At 43.1% G+C, this 22,926-nt stretch overlaps 1 protein-coding gene across 1 annotated transcript; it reads left to right on the forward strand.

Moving 5' to 3' along the window:
• Positions 1–314: 314 nt before the first annotated feature.
• Positions 315–21,649, forward strand: LOC110538218 (formin-like protein 1). The gene is made up of 25 exons (XM_021624885.2): positions 315–1,065; positions 10,880–10,963; positions 11,560–11,646; positions 11,915–11,988; positions 12,366–12,449; positions 14,060–14,203; positions 14,356–14,467; positions 14,557–14,633; positions 14,737–14,830; positions 15,342–15,416; positions 15,525–15,635; positions 15,760–15,909; positions 16,048–16,149; positions 16,265–16,805; positions 17,647–17,771; positions 18,041–18,243; positions 18,453–18,687; positions 18,786–18,854; positions 18,966–19,046; positions 19,290–19,419; positions 19,616–19,779; positions 19,908–20,009; positions 20,579–20,683; positions 20,880–20,976; positions 21,233–21,649. The coding sequence occupies exons 1-25, from the start codon at positions 889–891 to the stop codon at positions 21,295–21,297; spliced, it is 3,288 nt and encodes a 1,095-aa protein (XP_021480560.2). The 5' UTR covers positions 315–888; the 3' UTR covers positions 21,298–21,649.
• The last annotated feature ends 1,277 nt before the right edge of the window (positions 21,650–22,926 follow it).

Below are 22,926 nucleotides of genomic sequence, written 5' to 3' on the forward strand. Positions count from 1 at the left end.
GTAGTGGTTTCCTAACAATGGGAAGTCAGGAAAGTAATGATAAAAAGGCCTTACTTAATCCACCCTCTACCATTTGGCATGCACAGACCATCCACGAGGCCAGATATGTGTAGTTACTTCCTAGCTCATATGACTATGGGCCCAATACACCTATGTAGTAGTCTTCCGTTATCCCTTCTTTTTTCCACCCCTCCACTTTACTCTCTTGTCCATCTTCTCCAACCACACCCTCTCTGCTTCTCCCTCAGTCTCCTCTCTCCACCCCCTTGTAGTTTTGTTTCTCTCACACACAGCAGGAAGTTACTCTTCTGCTTTTTCTTGTTATGCGGTTTCTGCCTTTGTTGCAACGACTGCGTCAAACTCCCCTCTCCTTCCTGTAACACCCGTGCCCCGCCTGTCTGTGATGAGCTCACTGTAGGAACTATGAACAATTAAATAGTAAAAACAACATCTTGCTTCAACAGGCGCCACTTTTCAGGTTTCAACTTGTTCCGATTTTTTTTCCTAGTAACACCTGTTGTCCGGCCGAGAGTGAGGACAGTGGAGGAGATACGGGATTAGGAGGAAAGATGTTGCTCCATCAAACATCCTCACCTCAGGACCAAGACAATTGCAGTAGGCCAGTGACTGTTCTATCCACCCGCCTAATCTCCCAGAGACGTTGAAGGACCAAGGACTCCAAGACCTGTTTTTTATTCACCTTCTCTTTTTCTGGGGAAATTCATTGGACTGCCCTACATTGGAACTAACTAGATACTTTTTTCAGTGTGGACAGGTTTGCAGACATCTGCGTTGGAGTTTCAGTCTGTTTTGGAGTTAGGCCTATTAGCACTTCCAGATAAAAAGTGTCTTTTAACCTTTCCCCTGGATTACCTGTTCAGGTTGGTGATGGGGAACGCGGCGGGGGGAATAGAGCAGGCAGATGACAGGGAGGCCAAGCACTCTGTGGGGTCAGGAACGGGCCTGAGTGACCCCACCCCGACCCTGCAGAAGAAGCAGCCTGCTCCCCCCAAGCTGCCCGTGCCCCCAGAGGACGAGCTGGAGGAGCGCTTCAGTGTGGTTCTGGTGAGTGGCAGGACAGGAGGGGAGAAACATCATGCATACCAACACGCAGAAATACAGACACATCACACAGGACTTTAGATGCATCACACACCTACTGTATGTATTGCACTGATATCTAAAGGAACAGGTGAAATCACTCACTTAAATATGCTGGGTGCCAAATGTCTGAGAGAAAATAGATTCAGCTTCACATTTGAATTATTCTGTCAATGTAATGCTTGTTTCTGTTAAAAAACAATGCAGTCTCTCTCACTGCAGCCAGTCATGTTAGTAAAGAGAGCTGACATTTTGTTGGCCTCAATCCCATCCAAAAGCTCACATCCTCTTTTAGATATTTTGAAATCGGCCTCTCTGCTCAGCCTGTGTTCAAATGATCTCATAGACCTTCGACTGCAGTCCTCCCTCATAGATGAACCGGAGACACCACAAGGGCACAGTGCTGGATTGAGCACTAGATTTTGCACGAAAGAGACAACAGACTAAGACAGGAAGGCAAATGTTTCTCAAATATTTCACATGTCCTTTCCCATCAGTTAACACCTATGGAGGACAACATGATGCTATCAATCCAATACTAGAAGCACGGCTGTTTCTACAGAAGAAGCAGGACATCTCAGGGGAACGAGGCCTTATCTGTAGAAACTATTAGTAAATCAAAAGTAGCGCAAGCAGTTTGAATCCCACATTTAGGCACTAGATATGGAGACACACGAAAGACGTGACATCCTGGCAGTAAAACTATCTTTTCATGCATACACCTTCACCTTCTTTTACTTTTATGTCTAATGCATGTAGGCTGTCTGTGCAGTGTGATCACTATTAGCTAATATGTCTGTTGTACAGACACTTATTTAGCCTAAGCCATTTCCTGCCCACTGTCCTCTCTACCAGCCTGCTCTTTCAGCGCATGACCTGACTTCCTCTTTCTTTCAACAGTAAATGCTACCTGCTCTAGTCTGGATTTCAAACAGACCTAATACGGCACTTAGAGCCCTCACACAAGCAGATATGTTTAGGTATGTGGCAATGTGTGAGAAGAGATATTAGGTCAAAGTAATGATGTTTCTTTTTTGAGAGGAGTGTCCGGGCTCAGAGTGACAGTAAGAATGGAACAACCTGTTGAAACTGAGAACAGGACTTCCCCTCGGGTTCTAAATAGAGCACCACAGCAGAAGTGTCATAATACCCATGAAACCTAGGGATCAAACAGCAAAATCATTTTTCCATCATTCATTTTTCTCATAGGGGATTTTAGAAACACTTAAAATAAGGGCTGTGTTTCGTGTAGGCTTACCCAGACGTTTTGATAACCATGTAAATTTCTCTCGGACAAGGTGACTTTTATCAATATATTCGGCTCTATTTACTCTCAGATTAGAAAATGCTAATTAGCATCAAAGTAGACATCATGCAAGACTACAAATCCCAGCAAGCTCCTGCACTTCATCTCTAGCTGACACTTTTGTGAACAATTATTGTGTCAATTTAAAACTTGCACAAGATAATTCAAATAATTATCAATTTAACGAAATGTAGGCAATTTATTAATTTTAAAATGTAGCTACATTAGATAGATAATCCAGAGATTCTTACCTTTGCCTTGATTTGGCAGTCTCGTCCAGACCATCATGGCATTTGTAGTTCTGTATGATAGCCACATTAGCAGCTAATTAGCATTAAAGTGTTTCTAAAATCCCCTATGGGAAAAATGAATAGTGTAAAAACGATTGGAACCATTTCCTTGTTTGACTGATAAGTTTTATGGGTATTATTACCCATACTGTGGTACCCGTATAGGGTCTCTAAATTGAGATATGGGTCGTTCCATTTGATTTCAATCACTTTTGACCACACCCCTTTTGATTTCAACTAAACTTTCTATACATATTCTCCTATGGTGGAAGTGGTGAGAAAGTAACTTTTCGCACCTGAGTGCCAAAACATTTAGGAGATGGAAGAGCTCAAAGTTGACCCATTTTGCATACCCCACCCTACCATGAGAAATCCATGTCTTCCTCACTGGAAAAGTTAAACAGTTGCATTTGAAATCATTTAAAAGCTTACAAACATGGATTGTAACTATTTAATAATTTCTTGATTTATTTTTATGAGTGAATATAAACATATTTAAGAGTATGCTGTGCCTCAACCAATGGCGGGCACAACACAAACACCTCAGATTGTGTCAAATAGGATCTAAGATACAACATATGCGAAAATGAAAGCATTTTTATACTGAACAAAAACATAAACGCAACATGTAAAGTTTTGGTCCCATTTCTCATGGGCTGAAATAAAAGATCCCAGAAATACGCACAAAAAGCTTATTTCTCTCATATTTTGTGCACAAATTTGTTTACATCCCTGTTAGTGAGCATGTCTTTTTTAATTATTTTTATGGCAGAAAAATCCGTATACATACAAGAAGTATACAAACAGACAATGATAACATATGCTAGGTATAACAACAAATGATAGATTATCCAAAGACCTTAAAACATACACACAAATTGATTGTTTTTACAGCTTTCTTATTAGAAGAATGTAGAATGGTCTTAATGTACTGCTCAAATTCCTTATAGAAAACGCAGAGGAGTGTTTTTTTTATTAGTGAATTTACATTTATGGATATGAAATTCGATTATAGTTCAGGAAACCGAGCAGCACATTCTCCCATTAAAAAAAACCCCAAAAGTCATCAAGAATATAAACAATTATAAACTATGAATGTCTTGCCATAATTTTTTTACATGTAGACAGTTCCAAAATAAATGCACAACTGTTTCTGGATGCTCAACACAAAAGGTCCAGTTAATGTTAATGTCTCTTTAAAGTTTCTTCAGGTAATGATTCGCAGGGTTATACTTATGGATCATTCTTTTTTTCCCATTTCCCAATTACTATAGTTGTCCTCCTGCCTGACTATGTGTGTGTCTCTTTAATCTCTTATTCAATTGCTAACGACCTTTTCTAATGTGTATATCTCCTTTCTTGAAACTTTATCTATAGAGGTGTCTTTCGATCGGACATTAGGTCTCACCCGTATATAACCTATAAGCTATTTTCCAGGGGTCGTAAATCCCTAGTCAGCAGCCAATTTTTCTGTTGTTCCTTGTTCTTTTGACGTTAATATCTCGTATCTCACTCCGCTATATTAGGTTTCCTTTCTCCTTTCTGTTAGTTTACTTAGGTAGTGTCCACTGATAGTCTTGGTGGTAGCCACTGATACCTCGTGCCATTACGGATCTAGTTTACATTGGTACGTGTCATTTTGGATCTAGTTTACATTGGTACGTGTCATTACGGATCTAGTTTACATTGGTACGTGTCATTTTGGATCTAGTTTACGTTGGTACGTGTCATTTCGGATCTAGTTTACGTTGGTACGTGTCATTACGGATCTAGTTTACATTGGTACGTGTCATTACGGATCTAGTTTACATTGGTACGTGTCATTTCGGATCTAGTTTACGTTGGTACGTGTCATTACGGATCTAGTTTACATTGGTACGTGTCATTACGGATCTAGTTTACATTGGTACGTGTCATTTCGGATCTAGTTTACGTTGGTACGTGTCATTTCGGATCTAGTTTACATTGGTACGTGTCATTACGGATCTAGTTTACATTGGTACGTGTCATTACGGATCTAGTTTACATTGGTACGTGTCATTTCGGATCTAGTTTACATTGGTACGTGTCATTACGGATCTAGTTTACATTGGTACGTGTCATTTCGGATCTAGTTTACATTGGTACGTGTCATTACGGATCTAGTTTACATTGGTACGTGTCATTACGGATCTAGTTTACATTGGTACGTGTCATTACGGATCTAGTTTACATTGGTACGTGTCATTACGGATCTAGTTTACATTGGTACGTGTCATTACGGATCTAGTTTACATTGGTACGTGTCATTTCGGATCTAGTTTACATTGGTACGTGTCATTTCGGATCTAGTTTACATTGGTACGTGTCATTACGGATCTAGTTTACATTGGTACGTGTCATTACGGATCTAGTTTACATTGGTACGTGTCATTTCGGATCTAGTTTACGTTGGTACTGCAGATACCTCGTGTCATTTCAGACCTAGTTTTTATTGGTATGTGTCATTTCCGATCTAGTTTACGTTGGTATCGTGTCATTTCTGACCTTCTGTTGCCTAGGTGGCTCTACACCCAATTCCTATTTTCCAATTGCCTAGAATACTACCTATATCAGGGTTCTCTACACAAAATTCAAAAAATAGGTCACCAGGTAAGAATGCCCTATGGGAATATTAAAATCAACACCTAAACTACACAAAAACAATCAAATATATTTCTGAATGTAGCCCAAATGTCAATTCCCCATAATTCTTGAATAAAGATTTACTGACCTTCATCTCGTAGACTGGGAAAAGCAATGTAGGTTAGTTTCCCTCATCGTCTCTGCCGACCTTATAGAACCCCAATGTCAGGGGACAGGTCTTTTATTTACGGGTCAATGACCCGCCCGTGCACGGTTTTTGGCGTGGTACCTTCGGACGGCAGGGACAGGTATTGGAATCCGGCTCTCGAAGGACCAAATTGTTACGAGAATTATGTTCTCAATGTTCAAAACCCAATTCAATTTTACTACTCTGTCTGCAACCCAGGATTTGTAAGATACTGGTTGAAATGAAACAGACGGAGGCCCAGCTACAATAGTCATAAAGTTTATTTACGAGAGTGCTGGTTTGTTGTACAAAACCATTCATTTTATACTGGCTCTTACACACATACTTTCACACACAAACAGAAGGTATCCTACGCACATACTGTCTCACTACCCAGCCGACAGAGATTAGGGAGACCTTGGGACCTTGAGGCGTACTCGCTCTCCTCTCCCAAATCTCTAGTCAGGTCCGAATTTTGCTCAGACAGTCTGTGTTTAAGATACCATAAAGACATATTGTACAGATATATTGTTTTACCCTAATTCTGATTAAAACTACACTCACAGATATATAATTTTACTGACTACTCAATTTCATACAATTATATGATTTATAAGTTCCATTCACAGACCTCTTTGACATTGTTAACAAGCAGGTATTTGTGTGGTAATAACCAGACTTTTTTCTAACAGCTATTATTGACAAATGTATTCCAGTAAGTTGTGAAATAAGGAATGGATACAATATCGCTTTGAAATAAAGCACGTATAGATCTGTTGTTCTGAGAGAGCAAGGAGAAACACATTGTTCCTATTGGAGAGTCAACTGGATTAAGCGAGGGTAGGTCAAGGTGAGATCTGGTTACACCTCTAAACAACATGAGAGTTCCAGATAGAATAGCATCAAAGACTATGGCGAACTCTCTAGGTGTAACAGGGATATTGTAATGAGAAAAAAATTCCTCATAATTGAGTAACGGTCCTTCTGCATTAAAAAGTTGACTCACCAGCAGGATATGATTATTTTATTTTTTATTTTTTTATTTAACGTTGAGAACAAGTTCTCATTTACAACTGCAACCTGGCCAAGATAAAGCAAAGCAGTGCGACACATACAACAACGCAAAGTTACACATGGAATAAACAAACATACAGTCAATAACACAATAGAAAAAAAGTCTATATACAGTGTGTGCAAATGAGATAAAATAAGGGAGGTAAGGCAATAAATAGGCCATAGTGGCAAAATAATTACAATTTAGCAATTAAAAACTGAAGTGATAGATGTGCAGAAGATGAATGTGCAAGTAGAGATACTGGGGTGCAAAGAAGCAAAAAATAATAATAACAGTATGGGGATGAGGTAGTTGGATGGGCTATTTACAGATGGGCTATGTACAGGTGCAGTGATCTGTGAGCTGCTCTGACAGCTGGTGCTTAAAGTTAGTGAGGGAGATATGAGTCTCCAGCTTCAGTGATTTTTGCAATTCGTTCCAGTCATTGGCAGCAGAGAACTGGAAGGAAAGGTGGCCAAAGGAGGAATTGGCTTTGGGGGTGACCAGTAAAATATACCTGCTGGAGGGTGCGCGATGGGTGGGTGCTGCTATGGTGACCAGTAAGCTGAGATAAGGTGGGGCTTTACTTAGCAAAGACTTATAGATGACCTGGAGCCAGTGGGTTTGGCAACAAATATGAAGCTAGGGCCAGCCAACGAGAGCATACAGGTCGTAGTGGTGGGTAGTATATGGGGCTTTGGTGACAAAACGGATGGCACTGTGATAGACTGCATCCAATTTGCTGAGTAGAGTGTTGGAGGCTATTTTGTAAATGACATCGCCGAAGTCAAGGATTGGTATTATAGTCAGTTTTACGAGGGTATATTTGGCAGCATGAGTGAAGGATGCTTTGTTGCAAAATAGGAAGCCGATTCTAGATTACATTTTGGATTGGAGATGCTTAATGTGAGTCTGGAAGGAGAGTTTACAGTCTAACCAGACACCTAGGTATTTGTAGTTGTCCACATATTCAGAACCGTCCAGAGTAGTGATGTTGGAATGGCGGGCAGGTGCTGGTAGCGATTGGTTGAAGAGCATGCATTTATTCTTACTTGCATTTAAGAGCAGTTGGAGGCCATGGAAGGAGAGTTGTATGGCATTGAATCTCTTCTGGAGGTTAGTTAACCCAGTGTCCAAAGAAGGGCCAGAAGTATACAGAATATTATCGTCTGTGTAGGGGTAGATCAGAGAATCACCAGCAGCAAGAGCGACATCATTGATGTATACAGAGAAAAGAGTCGGCCCGAGAATTGAACCCTGTGGTACCCCCATAGAGACTGCCAGAGGTCCGGACAACAGGCCTTTCGATTTGACACACTGAACTCTGTCTGAGAAGTAGTTGGTGAACCATGCAAGGTAGTCATTTGAGAAACCAAGGCTGTTGAGTCTGCCGATAAGAATGTGGTGATTGACAGAGTCGAAAGCCTTGGCCAGGTCTATGAACACAGCTGCACACTATTGTCTCTTATCGATGGAGGTTATGATATCGTTTAGGACCTTGAGCGTGGCTGAGGTGCACCCATGACCAGCTCGTAAACCAGATTGCATAGCTGAGAAGATACGGTGGGATTCTAAATGGTCGGTGATCTGATTGTTAACGTGGCTTTCGAAGACCTTAGAAAGGTCTAGGGTAGGATAGATATAGGTCTGTAGCAGTTTGGGTCTAGAGTATCTCCCCCTTTGAAGAGGGGGATGACCGCGGCAGCTTTCCAATCTTTGGGGATCTCAGAAAGAGAGGTTGAACATGCTAGTAATGGGGGTTGCAACAATTTCGGCTGATAATTTTAGAAATAGAGGGTCCCGATTGTCTAGTCCTGCTGATTTGTAGGGGTCCAGATTTTGCAGCTCTTCCAGAACATCAGCTATCTGGATTTGGATGAAGGAGAAATGGGGGAGGCTTGGGCAAGTTGCTGTGGGGGTGCAGAGCTGTTGACCAGGGTAGGGCCAGGTGGAAAGCATGGCCAGCCGTAGAAAAATGCTTATTGAAATTCTCAATAATCGTGGATTTATCGGTGGTGACAGTCTTTCCTAGCCTCAGTGCAATGGGCAGGTGGGAGGAGGTGCTCTTATTCTCCATGGACTTTACAGTGTCCCAGAACTTATTTGGAGTTTGTGCTGCAGGATGCAAATGTCTGTTTCTGTTATTAAACCAGTTCTTTAAAAAAATAAAGACTTGTTTCTATACAAAATATCCTATTGTCCCAAATGAAATAACTATGCGATGAAAAATTATGTTTATATATTAACGACCACGGGAAGAATACACATTTTGTAGGAATCTTATCAATGTTATAGTTACAAAGTAACATAAAATTGAAGCCACCAAAATGGGAGGAGATATAATATAATATAATTCTTTAAGAAATGTTTTGCCCAATTTATCACTATTATTCAAAGTAGGAAAATCAAAGAAATTATATTCATATTCATATGCGTTCATAACGACAGATTTCCTAATATAATGTGTACGATTTTTCCAGACGAAGTTGAAAAGCATCTGGTCAACAGCTTTACCTATTTTGTTGTCAAGATGTCGGGACTGGGCTGCATAAGTAAGTCTGGAGATATCTTCAGCTTTCCTGTTTATCCTTAGATATGATAATCCCAAGGTATGTTACTTCTTCCTTGACTGGAATATTGCATATAGAGGGTATCACACGGTCTTTAACAGCAAACAATTCACACTTATTAAGGTTTAGGCAAAGACCAGATGCTTTGGAAAAAATATTGATCACATCGACTGCTCTAGGAATCTGGTCAGCATCTTTAAAAAAAAGGGTGGTGTCATCTGTAAATTGACTGATGATAATATCTCTGTCAGCAATAGAGATCCCTTTTATATCGCTGGATTTAACAGAACTTGTAAGAAGTTGGGTTGCAAGCAGTTAGTGCGCATTTCTCTTTTGCCAAGATAATCCATCCACCTGACAGATGTGGCATATCAAGAAGCTGATTAAACAGCATGATCATTACACAGGTGTACCTTGTGCTGGTGACAACAAAATGCCACTCTAAAAAGTGTCGTTTTGTCACACAACACAAAGCCACAAGTTATGAGGGAGGGTGTAATTGGCATGCTGACTGCATGAATGTCCAACAGAGTTGTTGCCAAAGAATTGAATGTTAATTTCTCTACCATAAGCCGCCTCCAACGTCGTTATACAGAATTTGGCAGTACATCCAATCGGCCTCAAATGGAACGAAACATACTCAAAAATGTGTGTGCGCGTGCGTTAATGTGTACAAGACTATATGTCTTTCTGAATGTGTATGTGTGTATGAGTAACCTCGTGTATGTACAGCAAATATTCACATACACATTGAGTACATTTATTTCGTTTTCTGTTGCTAGTCTTTGTCCTTCATAATCCACCATCGGTCCCTCCCATACTGTACCCCACCCAAACCCTATATCTATGTCCCCAGCAAAGCCCACGTTAACTGGGGCACACATGTCAAACCTCAAGGGTTTGTTAACGTGTAAAGAGGAAGCCACAAACTGTCGCTTGAGAACATTCAATTCAGCGTATCTAACCACAGTCCACACCCTTTCTTAGTAGGCCCAAGACTGCCTCAACTTAAACATCACTCGTCTTAGATGCCTTAAATAAACAACTTTCATTAGCGGTTAGTTTGGCCGGCAACATCTATGGGGTTATTGTGTGTGTCGTGTCACATGAGACTGATGCTTACAATGTATTTTTTATTTTCCCATGTTAATCAATAGGCATGACAGAGTTGAATCAGCCTCACCTGATATAAACACACCATATTTTCTTGTAGAAAGGGCCACGTGGTTCACCTGTCATAGAGACTAATAACTATTGAATCAATCAGGTTAAATCCACTTCCAACTCACTCAAACAGATCCTGGCTAAACGACTACTGTATAGGCCCGCTACGTTCAATGATGAATGGAGAAGCATTATCTGTATGTGTTTGAAAATGCTCATGACTAGACCTGATACATGCTCACATATGGTTTCCATTAGTTACCAGCAATACATGTAAACAGTGAGTCATCTCCTTGGTGTAGGATGATGATAGCATTCACTAATACCTCTGGTGGGGACATCTGTGGTTTCTGATCACATTTGAACAGCATGGCATGAACAGGAAGCATTGGTAGTGAAGAAAGAAATGAAAGAAAAGTCTTATTTAAGATTATATTATTATGCAGGCACTGCGTAATGTAAGTCTACTGAGTAACATGCCATTGTAGACCGCTCAGAGTTCATTTAAATACAAGATCCCCAAAGGCCCCAGTTGTAGTCACAGTAACAGTTTCATGTCATTATTGATGTAGGTTTTTGAAGTGCACCTTATTCTATTCTCAGAGCTATATGAACTTGCCTCCAGACAAGCTGAAACTGTTGAGTCAGTATGACAATGACAAGAAGTGGGAGCTGATCTGTGATCAGGTAAGAACATTACCTCTTGTTGGGAGCCTTACATGGGGTGATTGGTTCATGCACTAGTACATACACAGTTCTACATGATTGGGTAATGCTTTATTTCAACGGTCCGTAATAAACCATTTATTAATCATTACTTCCACATTTATAAATCATTTACTAATCATAAGTAAGGTATTTTTGCAGTCCCTAATCTAAAGCGAGCACTATTTAACCCTAACCCTAACCATAAATGGTGTCTAATATTTTTGTAAATGCCTTATAAATGGTTTATTACCAACCGTTAAAATGAAGAGTAACCCCTGATTGTATCTGAGATGAAGTGTTCTAAAAACACAGCATACGGACATAACCGTGAAGAAAAGTAAATGTGTATTGCTGTTGTCCGTTTGCCGATATGTAATGTAGGTTAGAGTGCAAAAAGGTCATAAAGTCTTCTAGCAAAACACGACACCTCTGATGGGTTCCTGTGGTAAGCACGTTTCCCTTCAGCAGGTTGGCATGGTAACAGAGTGGTTTGCGGTGCTCGTTGTCATTTGTCTTCTCACTCCCCCTCCTCCCCTCATCCCCTTCTCCTTCCTCCCTCCATTCTGTGTGGTCAGGAGCGGTTCCAGGTGAAGAACCCTCCCTCTACCTATCTGACCAAGATCAAGAGCTTCTATCAGGACCAAGGAGGAGTGACCCGCAGGGTGGGTGTTCAGTACCCCCCCCCCCCCACCCCCCTCTAGTCATTCTCACCATAGCCAGGGATTTCAAGAAGTAAATATGCGTGTTTTAGAACAATGGGATAATTATATTACATCTACAGTAGTAGTATGTCTTTGCATTTTATGACAAAGCCATTAAGCCAGTAATATAAGGCCAGTCTCATTAGAACAACTTCTGACCTACTGATATAAAGGTTTGTGCGTTTCCTTTATTCATAGAGCTTCTTTGTATGGTTTTGGCCTATTTCAGTTCAAGAGGCGGGTCCAGGAGTCCACCCAGGTATTGAGAGAGCTGGAGATCTCCCTCCGTACTAATCATATTGGGTGAGTGACTGGACCAGGATTAGCCTCTGCCGAGTCCCCAACAACCAGATGTTCCGGTTTTCATGGGAAATGGAAAGAGAGCCTGTGACGCAACTTCCGCTTTCAGACGTTAATAAGGGGACACTATCTTAACTCATCCTCCACATTTACTGGATTGGTTGAACAATGCAGATGAGAACCTCCCCTGACAGTTTTTCTTTCTTTCTTCTTCTCGTCAAGACCAGGGGGATCTAGTTTCAGGCTTTTCTTTTACGCCTGCTATGTTAGGTTTGACCAGGACTGGTCCCACAGTTATCCCATCAGTCAGTACGACTGACTCAAGTGTCCTTAAAGTATTAAAGTACTATCGGGTTCTAATTCTCCTTCTCTCTATATAGCTGGGCCCAGGAGTTTCTGAATGAGGAGAACCAGGGTTTGGATGTACTGGTGGATTACCTGTCCTACGCCCAGTGTGACGCTTCGTGAGTATCCCTGCATTCTCCCCTTCTGTTTTAACACAATCCCGTACAGTATACAGTACCAGTCAAAAGTTTGGATACACCTACCCATTCAAGGGTTTTTCTTTATTTTTACTATTTTCTACATTGTAGAATAATAGTTAAGACATCAAAACTATGAAATAACACATATGGAATCATGTAGTAACCAAAAAAGTGTTAAACAAATCAAAATATATTTTAGATTTTAGATTCTTCAAAGTAGTCACCCTTTGCCTTGATGACAGCTTTGCACACTCTTGGCATTCTCTCAACCAGCTTCACGAGGAATGCTTTTCCAACAGTCTTGAAGGAGTTTACACATATCCTGAGCACTTGTTGACTACTTTTCCTTCACTCTGCGGTCCAACTCATCCCAAACCATCTCAATTGGGTTGAGATTGGGTGATTGTGGTGGCCAGGTCATCTGATGCAGCACCCTCACTCTCCTTCTTGGTCAAATAGCCCTTACACAGCCTGGAGGTGTGTTTTAAGTCATTGTCCTGTTGAAAAACAAATGATTGTCCCACTAAGCTCAAACGAGATGGGATAGCGCATCGTTGCAGAATGCTGTGGTAGCCATGCAGTTCAAGTGCACCTTGAACTCTAAATGAATCACAGACAGTGTCACCAGCAAAGCACCTCCACACCATCACACCTCCTCCTCCATGCTTCACGGTGGGAACCACACATGCGGAGATCATCCATTCACCTACTCTGCGTCTCACAAAAACATGGCGGTTGGAACCAAAAATCTCAAATTTGAACTCATCAGACCAAAGGACAGATTTTCACCTGTCTAATGTCCATTACTCGTGTTTCTTGGCCCAAGCAAGTCTCTTCTTCTTATTGCTGTCCTTTAGTAGTGGTTTATTTGCTGCAATTCGACCATGAAGACCTGATTCACGCAGTCTCCTCTGACTAGTTAATGTTGAGATGTGTCTGTTTTTTGGGCTGCAATCTGAGGTGCAGTTAACTCTAATGAACTTATCCTCTGCAGCAGAGGTAACTCTGGGTCTTCCTTTCCTGTGGCAGTCCTCATGAGAACCAGTTTCATCATAGCGCTTGATGGTTTTTGCGACTGCACTTGAAGAAAAGTTCTTGACATTTTCTGTAATGACTGACCTTCATGTCTTAAAGTAATGCTGGACTGTCTTTCTATTTGCTTATTTGAGCTGTTCTTGCCATAATATGGACTTGGTATTTTACCCAATTGTGCTAACTTCTGTATACCATCCCTACCTTGTCACAACACAACTGATTGGCTCAAACGCATTGAGGAAAGAAATTCCACAAATTAACTTTTAACAAGGCACACCTGTTCATTGAAATGCATTCCAGGTGACTACCTCATGAAGCTGGTTGAGAGAATGCGAAGACTGTGCAAAGCTGTCATCAAGGCAAAGGGTGTTTCCATTTGTGTTATTTCGTAGTTATGATATCTTCACTATTATTCTACAATGGAGAAAATAGTAAAAATTAAGAAAAGCCCTTGAATGAGTAGGTGTGTCCACACTTTTGACTGGTCCTGTAGAATTAATGTTTGATTATCTATACGTGACTATATGTTTGTGTATTTGGGAATGTGTCTATAGGTTTGACTTGGAGGGTGCTGAGAATGGGGGAACACTGTCAGAGAGAGGGAAGCCAGCGGAGAGGTCCATGGAGGACCTGAATAAGAGTGCAGGAAGCTCCCCTACACACGGCATGACCAGAGCAGCCCGCGCCCTGACCGTACGGTAAGAACCATCAGCCGTTATGAGACCCGAGTCTCACCCAGCAAGCCTTAGAGACCACAGGATAAATCTCACCAAAAAATATTCTACTGCAAAGTGGGACCTTCTGACCAGGGACCAACATCTCCTCCATTCTCTCAATATCTCCTTTGCAGAATAACCTCTCTGGCCCAGAGTAGGAGAACTCAGAAGATCTCTCGATTGGCCAGTCAGAGGGACGACGTCCATGTGTGCATCATGTGTCTGCGTGCCATCATGAACTACCAGGTTTGTGTGTGTGTTGTGTGGTGTGTGGGCATGACTGTGATATGGAGTGTGAAATTGTGAAATTCCAACGCTAATTATCACTTTTTCAGTCGGGCTTCAACCAAGTTATGACTCACCCACGCTGCGTCAACGAGATCACTCTCAGTCTCAACAACAAGAACCCCAGGTATGAACACCTGTGTGTGTGATGAGTGTGTGCATGCTTGCGTGTGTGATGTGATGTGTGTGTGTGTGTGTGTGATGTGGTATTATATTCCTGGTCTCTACAGAACCAAAGCCCTGGTGTTGGAGCTGTTGGCTGCTGTGTGTCTTGTGAGGGACGGTCATGACATCATTCTCGCCGCCTTCGACAACCTCAAGGAGGTGAAGGAATTTACCAATCTTAGCCACACTATAGCAGACTTTACTTGACCAATATGTACTGTATCATCTCACCTTAGCCTACTCATTCGTGTGTTCTCGGGACCAAGATTATTCTCTTCTAAGTAATCTCACGACTGATACACGACACACCCTGTCTTAGTCACACCAAGCACAGTTAGAACTCTAAAACACACACTCACACGAAGACACACACTCATGTTGTGAGTGCGTAACCAGTCCTCACCATACTGAAGGGCCCCTTTTATTCAACTGTTATGTAGTCTGAAATTATTCAACTGATATCGACATAGACTCTCCATGTTGGTGACCATCACGACCAACAATAGATTTAATGTTAGAAATGGTTAAAGCAGAAGTGGACCAATTTGATCAGCTTTCTATGAATACAAAACACACACACTTCACCAAGTTGTAAAACGTGCACACTCGTGTGGACATCTGTTGAAGTGCACGACTGTGTTACTGAAACCAGGAACGTCCTTTCCCTTAGGTGAGCGGAGAGAAGAACCGCTTTGAGAAACTGATGGAGTACTTTAGCAACGATGACAGCAACATTGACTTCATGGTACGTGGACACACAACGGCTTTAAGCCTCCTGGCTGATGTGTTTGCATTTTACTCACAATGTAGTTCTGAAAGGTTAAAGATCAAATATGATGATCCCTCTCGCCAGGTGGCCTGCATGCAGTTCATTAACATTGTGGTGCATTCGGTGGAGAATATGAACTTCCGTGTGCACCTGCAATATGAGTTCACTCACCACGGACTGGACCAGTACCTAGAGGTAAACGCTCCATTTATCCTTCTCGTCTCATTGTTGGAAATGGAACCGTCACAACCGCAAAACCAACTCCTTCAAACGGAAATGAAACCGCCAGGATAACGATGGTCGTGTGTGTGTGTGTCAGTCTCTGAAGCTGACGGAGAGTGAGAAGCTGCAGGTTCAGATTCAGGCCTACCTGGACAACGTGTTTGATGTGGGGGCTCTGCTGGAGGATGCAGAGAACAGGGGTGGGGTGCTGGAGCATGTGGACGAACTGCGGGAGCACAACTCGCAGGTCAGTGATACATACTGTACACACACAGTCTCGTTCATTCAAATCACACATCTAAAAAAAGCCAGTAAATACTCTATGACTCTGTCTGTGACCTTCGAATGTTGTGTTGGCATGTTGTGTCGTGTTGTGTTTTTGTAGCTGAGTGCCAGGCTAGAGGAGATTGAGAGCCAGTCTGCAGAGAGGATGGCTGAACTGGAGAAACAGCTCCTCCAAGCCACCAAGGAGACAGAGCTGCTCAAGGTCTGCACTGTTCAATGAAATGTGGACTGTTTACAATATAGTGTATCAGACAGAAAGGTATGTGTGTGGTTTTGTGATAATAACTTTTCCTTGCCTTTGTGTGTGCGACTGACAGGAGAGCCTGCGGGACTCCTGTTCCCAGGTCAGTTCTCTGCAGCAGAGAGAGAGGGAGAGGGAGATGAGCCAGGAGAGGGAGCGGGACAGAGAGCGTCTAAGCCAGCCCTCCTCTGAGCTGGAACTCAAGGTGCAGGAGCTGCAGGAGCGAGGGCTGATCCGCTTGGGACGCACCCCCTCTGGGGCCCTAGACCTCCAGGTGGTGCCTGTCACCATCATCGAGTACGCCCCCGCCCCAGCCTCTGAGCCCCTGCTCAGCTCCACTGGTCCCACTGCCCCTGGCCTAGACGTCCCTGATGCCACTCCCTCCTCAGCCATCTCTTCTGTCCCCCCTCCTCCTCCCCCTCCACCTCCTGGGCCTGGTGGACCTGCTCCCCCACCCCCTCCACCACCTCCTCCTCCTCTCCCACATGGCTCTGGTGGCCCACCTCCCCCTCCTCCTCCCCCTCCTCCCGGTGGAGGTCCGCCCCCACCTCCTCCTCCACCCGGCGCTGGTCCTCCGCCCCCACCAGGAGGCCCACCTTCTGGAGACAGCCAAGCCGGTAAGGTGACTCTTTTCATTAGAGATATACAGGTAGCTGCCAAAATGAAGGAAACACCAACATCAAGTGTCTTAATAGGTCCAGAACAGCTTCAATGCACTTTGGAATAAATTCAACAAGTGTCTGGAACTGACCTGGAATGGAGGGATGCGACTCCATTCTTCCGCGAGGAATTCCATAATTTTGCGTTTTGTTGATGTGGTGGAAAATGCTGTCTTAGAAGCCACTTCAGAATCTCCCATAAGTGTCTAATTGGGTTGAGATCTGAGACTGAAAAGCCCATGGCATATGATTTGCATTGTTCATCAACACAATTCAGTGACCATGCGTGCCCTGTTGTTAGGGGCATTGTTATCATATGAGGGCATAGCCATGGTAGCCAAAATAATGGCCAAAATAATGGCCTGCCCAGCATTTTTATATATAACCATAAGCATAATAGTAAGTTCATTGTTTCCATTATTCTGGCAGTTACATGTGTATATCAGTGGAGGCTGCTGAGGGGAGGACGGCTCATAATAATGTCTGGAACTGAGCGAATGGAATGGCATCAAACATGTGGAAACCATGTGCTTGATGTATTTGATACCATTCCACCTATTCCGCTCCAGTAGCGATCTACAGCAGAGATTAGAAAATTGAGAGGGGAGATCATGAATATAGAGGAGAGATTAAAGAGATTAGGGTGTGAGAGGTCAAATAGGAGAGAGCTCTATGCTAATCAGATTGTCAGTCAATCTCATGAATTTGTATACGTCTTATTTGCTGAAGGGTAAAATGAGTGCACTGGCGATTGACAACTGTGATTGATTCTCTCTCCTACTCTCTCTCTTTCACTCAGGAGGTAAAAGCAGGAAACCCATCCAGACTAAGTTCCGGATGCCTTTGCTCAACTGGCAGGCCCTGAAGCCCAACCAGGTGACTGGCACGGTCTTCCACGAGCTGGACGACGAGCAGGTCTTAGGGGTAAGACCAAACCTCCACACAGATACTAGTGCTGACTGAACTCTACTCTTCCATTCTCCCTTCTCTCACCTTTCCTCTGACCCCCTTTTTCCACTCTTTCCTCTCCTCCCCTCTTTCTGACCCCCTTTCTACTCCTCTATCTCTCTCTCTCTCTCTCTCTCTCTCTCTATAAATCTCTTCCTCCTTACCCTCCCTCCTCTCTCTCCCACCTTTGTCTCTCTCCCCTCCTTACCCTCCCTCTCTAACCATCTCTATGTGTGTTGTGTCAGGAGCTGAACATGGAGGCGTTTGAGGAGCAGTTTAAGACCAAGGCCCAGGGTCCTCCAGCAGCTCTGTCCACTCTTAAGGTCAAGGTGGCCCAGAAGGCCCCCAGCAAGGTCAACCTGATCGAGGGCAACAAGGCCAAGAACCTGGCCATCACGCTACGCAAGGGAGGCAGGAGCCCCGCAGACATCTGCACAGCTATAGAGACGTATGGAACTATATCTGCTCCTATTCTGTTCCTTTCCTTAGTAAACATATTTCTCTCACTCATTTAATTTCTCTATGCCTTTTTGTTCTCTTTAATCCCTTCATTCTCTTTCTCCTCATCCCACCTTCCCCTAACACTCTTCTTTTGTCCCTTCCTTACTATCTTACTTCTCTCCCTCCCTCCCTCCTCCTTTCCCTCCTCCTCTCCAGGTATGACCAGCAGGCGTTGGGGCTGGACTTCCTGGAGCTGCTGGAGAGGTTTGTCCCGTCAGACTACGAGCTGAAGCTCCTCCAGAACTATGAGAAGGAGGGCCGTCCGCTGGATGATCTGGCAGAGGAGGACCGCTTCATGATGCGCTTTGGGAAGATCCCCCGTCTGGCCCAGCGAATCAGCACCCTCACCTTCATGGGCAACTTCCCCGAGAGCGTCAAACGTCTGCAGCCGGTGAGTCAGTTGCTCAGGAGAGACAATGAAATTGTATCTGTACGACAATGACTTTCTTCAGAATCTGATACTGTAGTCATTCATAATCTCACCTACAGCAACTGAACTCCATGATCACAGCATCCATGTCCATTAAGTCCTCGGCCAAGCTGAAGAAGATGTTAGAGGTGAGTGGAGGGCATCCCTGTCCGTCGCTGCTAACCTCCAATCAGAGAGCTTCTTTAAACAGGCCTGCACTGTCTATGTAACACATTCTGCATCTGGCTCCTCCTCTCCAGATCATCCTAGCCTTTGGGAACTACATGAACAGCAGTAAGAGGGGTGCAGCCTATGGGTTCCGCCTGCAGAGTCTGGACCTGGTGAGTACCCCTCTGCTCTTGAGGCAAAATTGTTTCCCTTGTTTAACATTAATAGAACCATCACTAAGGTAGAGATTAACTGGCTTGAAATAGGATGGCTTAAACTCTATAACGATAAATAAGTCGCTATTAGCTAAAGCAAGGTTTTGGACTGTTGAGGGCACTATGGTATCGTGACAGGCAGGCCAGTCCACCTTTGGGAGATGACTCCATCTGTTCCTCGCTTTGTCTCTGTCCTGTCAGCTGCTGGACACCAAGTCTACTGACCGGTCCCAGACCCTGCTACACTTCATCTCCAGCATCGTCCAGGAGAAATACCCCGAGCTCAATAACTTCCACACTGAGCTGCACTTTGTGGACAAGGCTGGCCTAGGTACGGGAACACAATCAACGGTTGCACACACACACACACACACACACACACACACACACACACACACACACACACACACACACACACACACACACACACACACACACACACACACACACACACAGCTTGAAAAAAATGCAGCCCTTCATAGTGAGAATATCTGACCCCTTGTTTCTCTCCTGTGTTTGTGTTTCAGTGTCTCTGGACAGTATTCTTCAGGATATCCGCTCTCTGGAGAGAGGAATGGAAGTGACCAAGAAGGAGTTCCTGGTGCAGGAAGACAACACAGTGCTGAAGGACTTTGTCAAGACAAACAGTGAATTACTGGACTCATTACTCAAAGACAGCAAGACCGCTCAGGTTGGAATTCCATAACATTTGAACTTAATAGACACATCCAACACACATAATTCCACAGAAGATGTTCAATACATATTTTAGTGTGAGCGTCATCTCTCCTCCTCTTCCTCTCTCACCTCCTCCACTAGGAGGCGTATGGCTCGGTGGTGGAGTATTTTGGAGAGAACCCCAAGACCACACAACCCTCCATGTTTTTCCCTCCGTTTGTCCGCTTCATGAAGGCCTATAAGGTGAGGTGGTGCCCCCGTAATGGGAAAGGATAAGGAAAGAGCTCATTATGTTTAACTTGTGTCTATCGTGGGTGCATTTTGTATTTAAATGCATGTTTGTTAAAGGGGCAGTGCAGTCAAACATTTTCCTGTTTTATATATATTTACACACTATGAGGTTTGAATAATACTGTGAAATTGTGAAAATTATGATAATGCACTTTTGGTGTAAGAGCTGTTTGGCTGGATGGGGTGGGTTTTTTTTGGACCACCTGGTAAGTTAATAGACCAATAACAAAGAATGTTTGCCCTCCTCTCTGCCAATAACAGCCAGTTTTCAGGTTACACATTCCTCCTATTAGGCTGCTCCAGTTAGGGCCCTCTCTCAGATCATGTCTAGACAGTCCTAGCACAATTCTTGCATGAGGAATAGCATTTAGCTAAGAAGCTATTTGTGTTTATTTTACCATTTGAATTGAAAACAAATCACAGCAAGGTATTTAATTGTTGCTCAGAAATGATTTGATATTGAGATTAAACAGCTGCGTTGGGCCTCTAATGACCTGTTTTTGTGTGTGTGTCCCACACAGCAAGCAGAGAAGGATAATGAACAGAAGAAGAGACTGGAGGCCCAGAGCAGTGAGATCCAAGCAGAGTCTCCCTCCCCTAGAAAGAAAGAGGCTGCAGGACACAAGGTAGGACAACAGACTATAGACCCATACCAACTCAATCCACCACAGTCTCTACATTCCATGCAGCCAGTTGTAAAAGGAGGTGGAGTACTGTCGTTTTGTAGCTTCCCTTATGACTGATCGACCAGTGACTAGTCATTCTAGTGTGGTCCATACTACATCTGCCAGTGTGTCAGCTTTACCCTTTGACCCCTGCCAGTCTCCCATGATGCCCAAGATGGACCTGATAGCGGAGCTGAAGAAGAGGCAGGTGAAGCCTCAGGTGAAGGATGGGGCCCTGGAGGACATCATCACAGGTATGACAAACCACTACAGATAGAATACATTATGCACTATAGTCTTACATTGTAGTTTGATCTATAAAACAGAGTTAAGAACGCGTATAGTCAACGCCATAGCACATTATAAGTGGGCTATAAGGCACTATATAAATACATGAATGCTTTATATGTATGTAAATCATGAGGCGTTACCACACTTTTCCCCCGGTACATTCGGAGATCGAAATCCCTTGCTAAACTCCAGTGGTTGTGTCTATATGCTTTGTCCCAGACCTGAGGAACTCACCGTTCAGAGCAACAGATGGACGGAGACCAGCACAGCGTCAAGACACCTGAACAACCCCAGCCCCGAGACCCCCCAGCTCCACTGAGATGACTGTACACACCCGATGTCAAAGTGTGTGCATACACAGAACACAAATATATACCTGTACTGTACATACACAATACACCTACATTAGTACTGAAGATTATATGGCCTTTTACCTAACAACACACATTTAAACAACAGTATGAATTGACTCTGTAAATAGAACAGAGTTTAAGCTATACGTCATGAGCAAATGTGTAACATAGAAATACATTGGTGCGTTTTTATCCATTTAGCTTTTTAAAATAACTTTGAATTTTTTGTTTTCCCGTTCATCTTTGAATGAGTACATTTTTAAAATAATAAAAAAACAAGATTCACATTACTGCATTACTCTAAATTCAAGACTCAAGTACTTGCTTACCCTAGAGTGGGTCCGTGACCTGCCAAGCCATTAGAAAGTCTATCTGCCTTGTAATCACATCAGAGTGTCCACGTTATGTAGGCACATGAGACATCCTCCTAGCCCCAGGGAAGATGAGCAGAGAGAGCATTCCATACCCAGTTAACAATACTACAGTGACCCATCTGAGGGCTGCCGCTGGACCCGTCACAGAGCCTCCACCTACTGGCATGATACGTTATCGATCCCAAAAGGGAGAGAAGATCAACTTACTGTCTACGACAAAGTGAAACCCGGACTCCGACTGCACAAGAGAGCTGCACTTTATTAGACACACACAACCACAGCAAGTATGTACAAAAGGAAGCAGGTTCAACTGCCAGTCTTCTCACAGAAAAAAAAAAGTAAAATCACATTTCTCACAGAATATCATGGCATCCGCACTGATAAATGAGAATGTCCAGTATCAGTAGGTACTTATATAGATCTAAAAATTTTTCGTATTGTTGATCATGTCACGCTACTCTACAAGTGGGAAATCGTAATTGGTGGGTTTTTCTGGTGAAGGTGCGTTGAAGCGTTCCTGGATCGTTCTGGATGGTTGGGAACACTTCTCACTCTTAGCCATCATCACCGTAGCATCACTGATCACAGTGAGACTGAACATGCCCGTGTCACAGAAAGACCCAAAGTAAAAAGGTCTGGTTCTCTACCGTTGTGAACCTTGAAAGTGGTACACCGCTTTTTCTATCTCGCTCTGTTTTTTAAGAAAACATGTAGACAACACTTTTCAACTGCACCGTGCGATTGCTTGACAATATTTCATGCATTGTTTTATAATATACCTTTGTAATCCATCATCTTTGAATGAATATAACATCATTTTGGACATAATATTTTGTTGAACTTTCTAGGAATTACTCCGTCTATTTACATATCATTTTTGTTTTGTTTTCTTCTCGATGCCAAGATTTTGGAACATCCACACATTCATGTCAGAACCTCATACAGTTCTGCACACACCACAGACAGCAGGTCAAACAATGCACATATGTCTCTTTCATTTATTAAAAACAGAACCAAACACGTCTCAATAGACAATGATTATGATGATGAAGAAAAAGCTAACGCTCCATATCTATCCACCTTACGGGCTCTTGGTTTGTCATTGAAACCTAAATGACGTATTCAATGCTGAGATCCTTCTCCGTTAATAACTTTGGGCCATACTGATGTAATACCAGTAGAGGGG

Source organism: Oncorhynchus mykiss, chromosome 12 (assembly GCF_013265735.2).
Source record: "Oncorhynchus mykiss isolate Arlee chromosome 12, USDA_OmykA_1.1, whole genome shotgun sequence".
In the NCBI taxonomy this organism is placed as follows: Eukaryota; Metazoa; Chordata; class Actinopteri; order Salmoniformes; family Salmonidae; genus Oncorhynchus; species Oncorhynchus mykiss.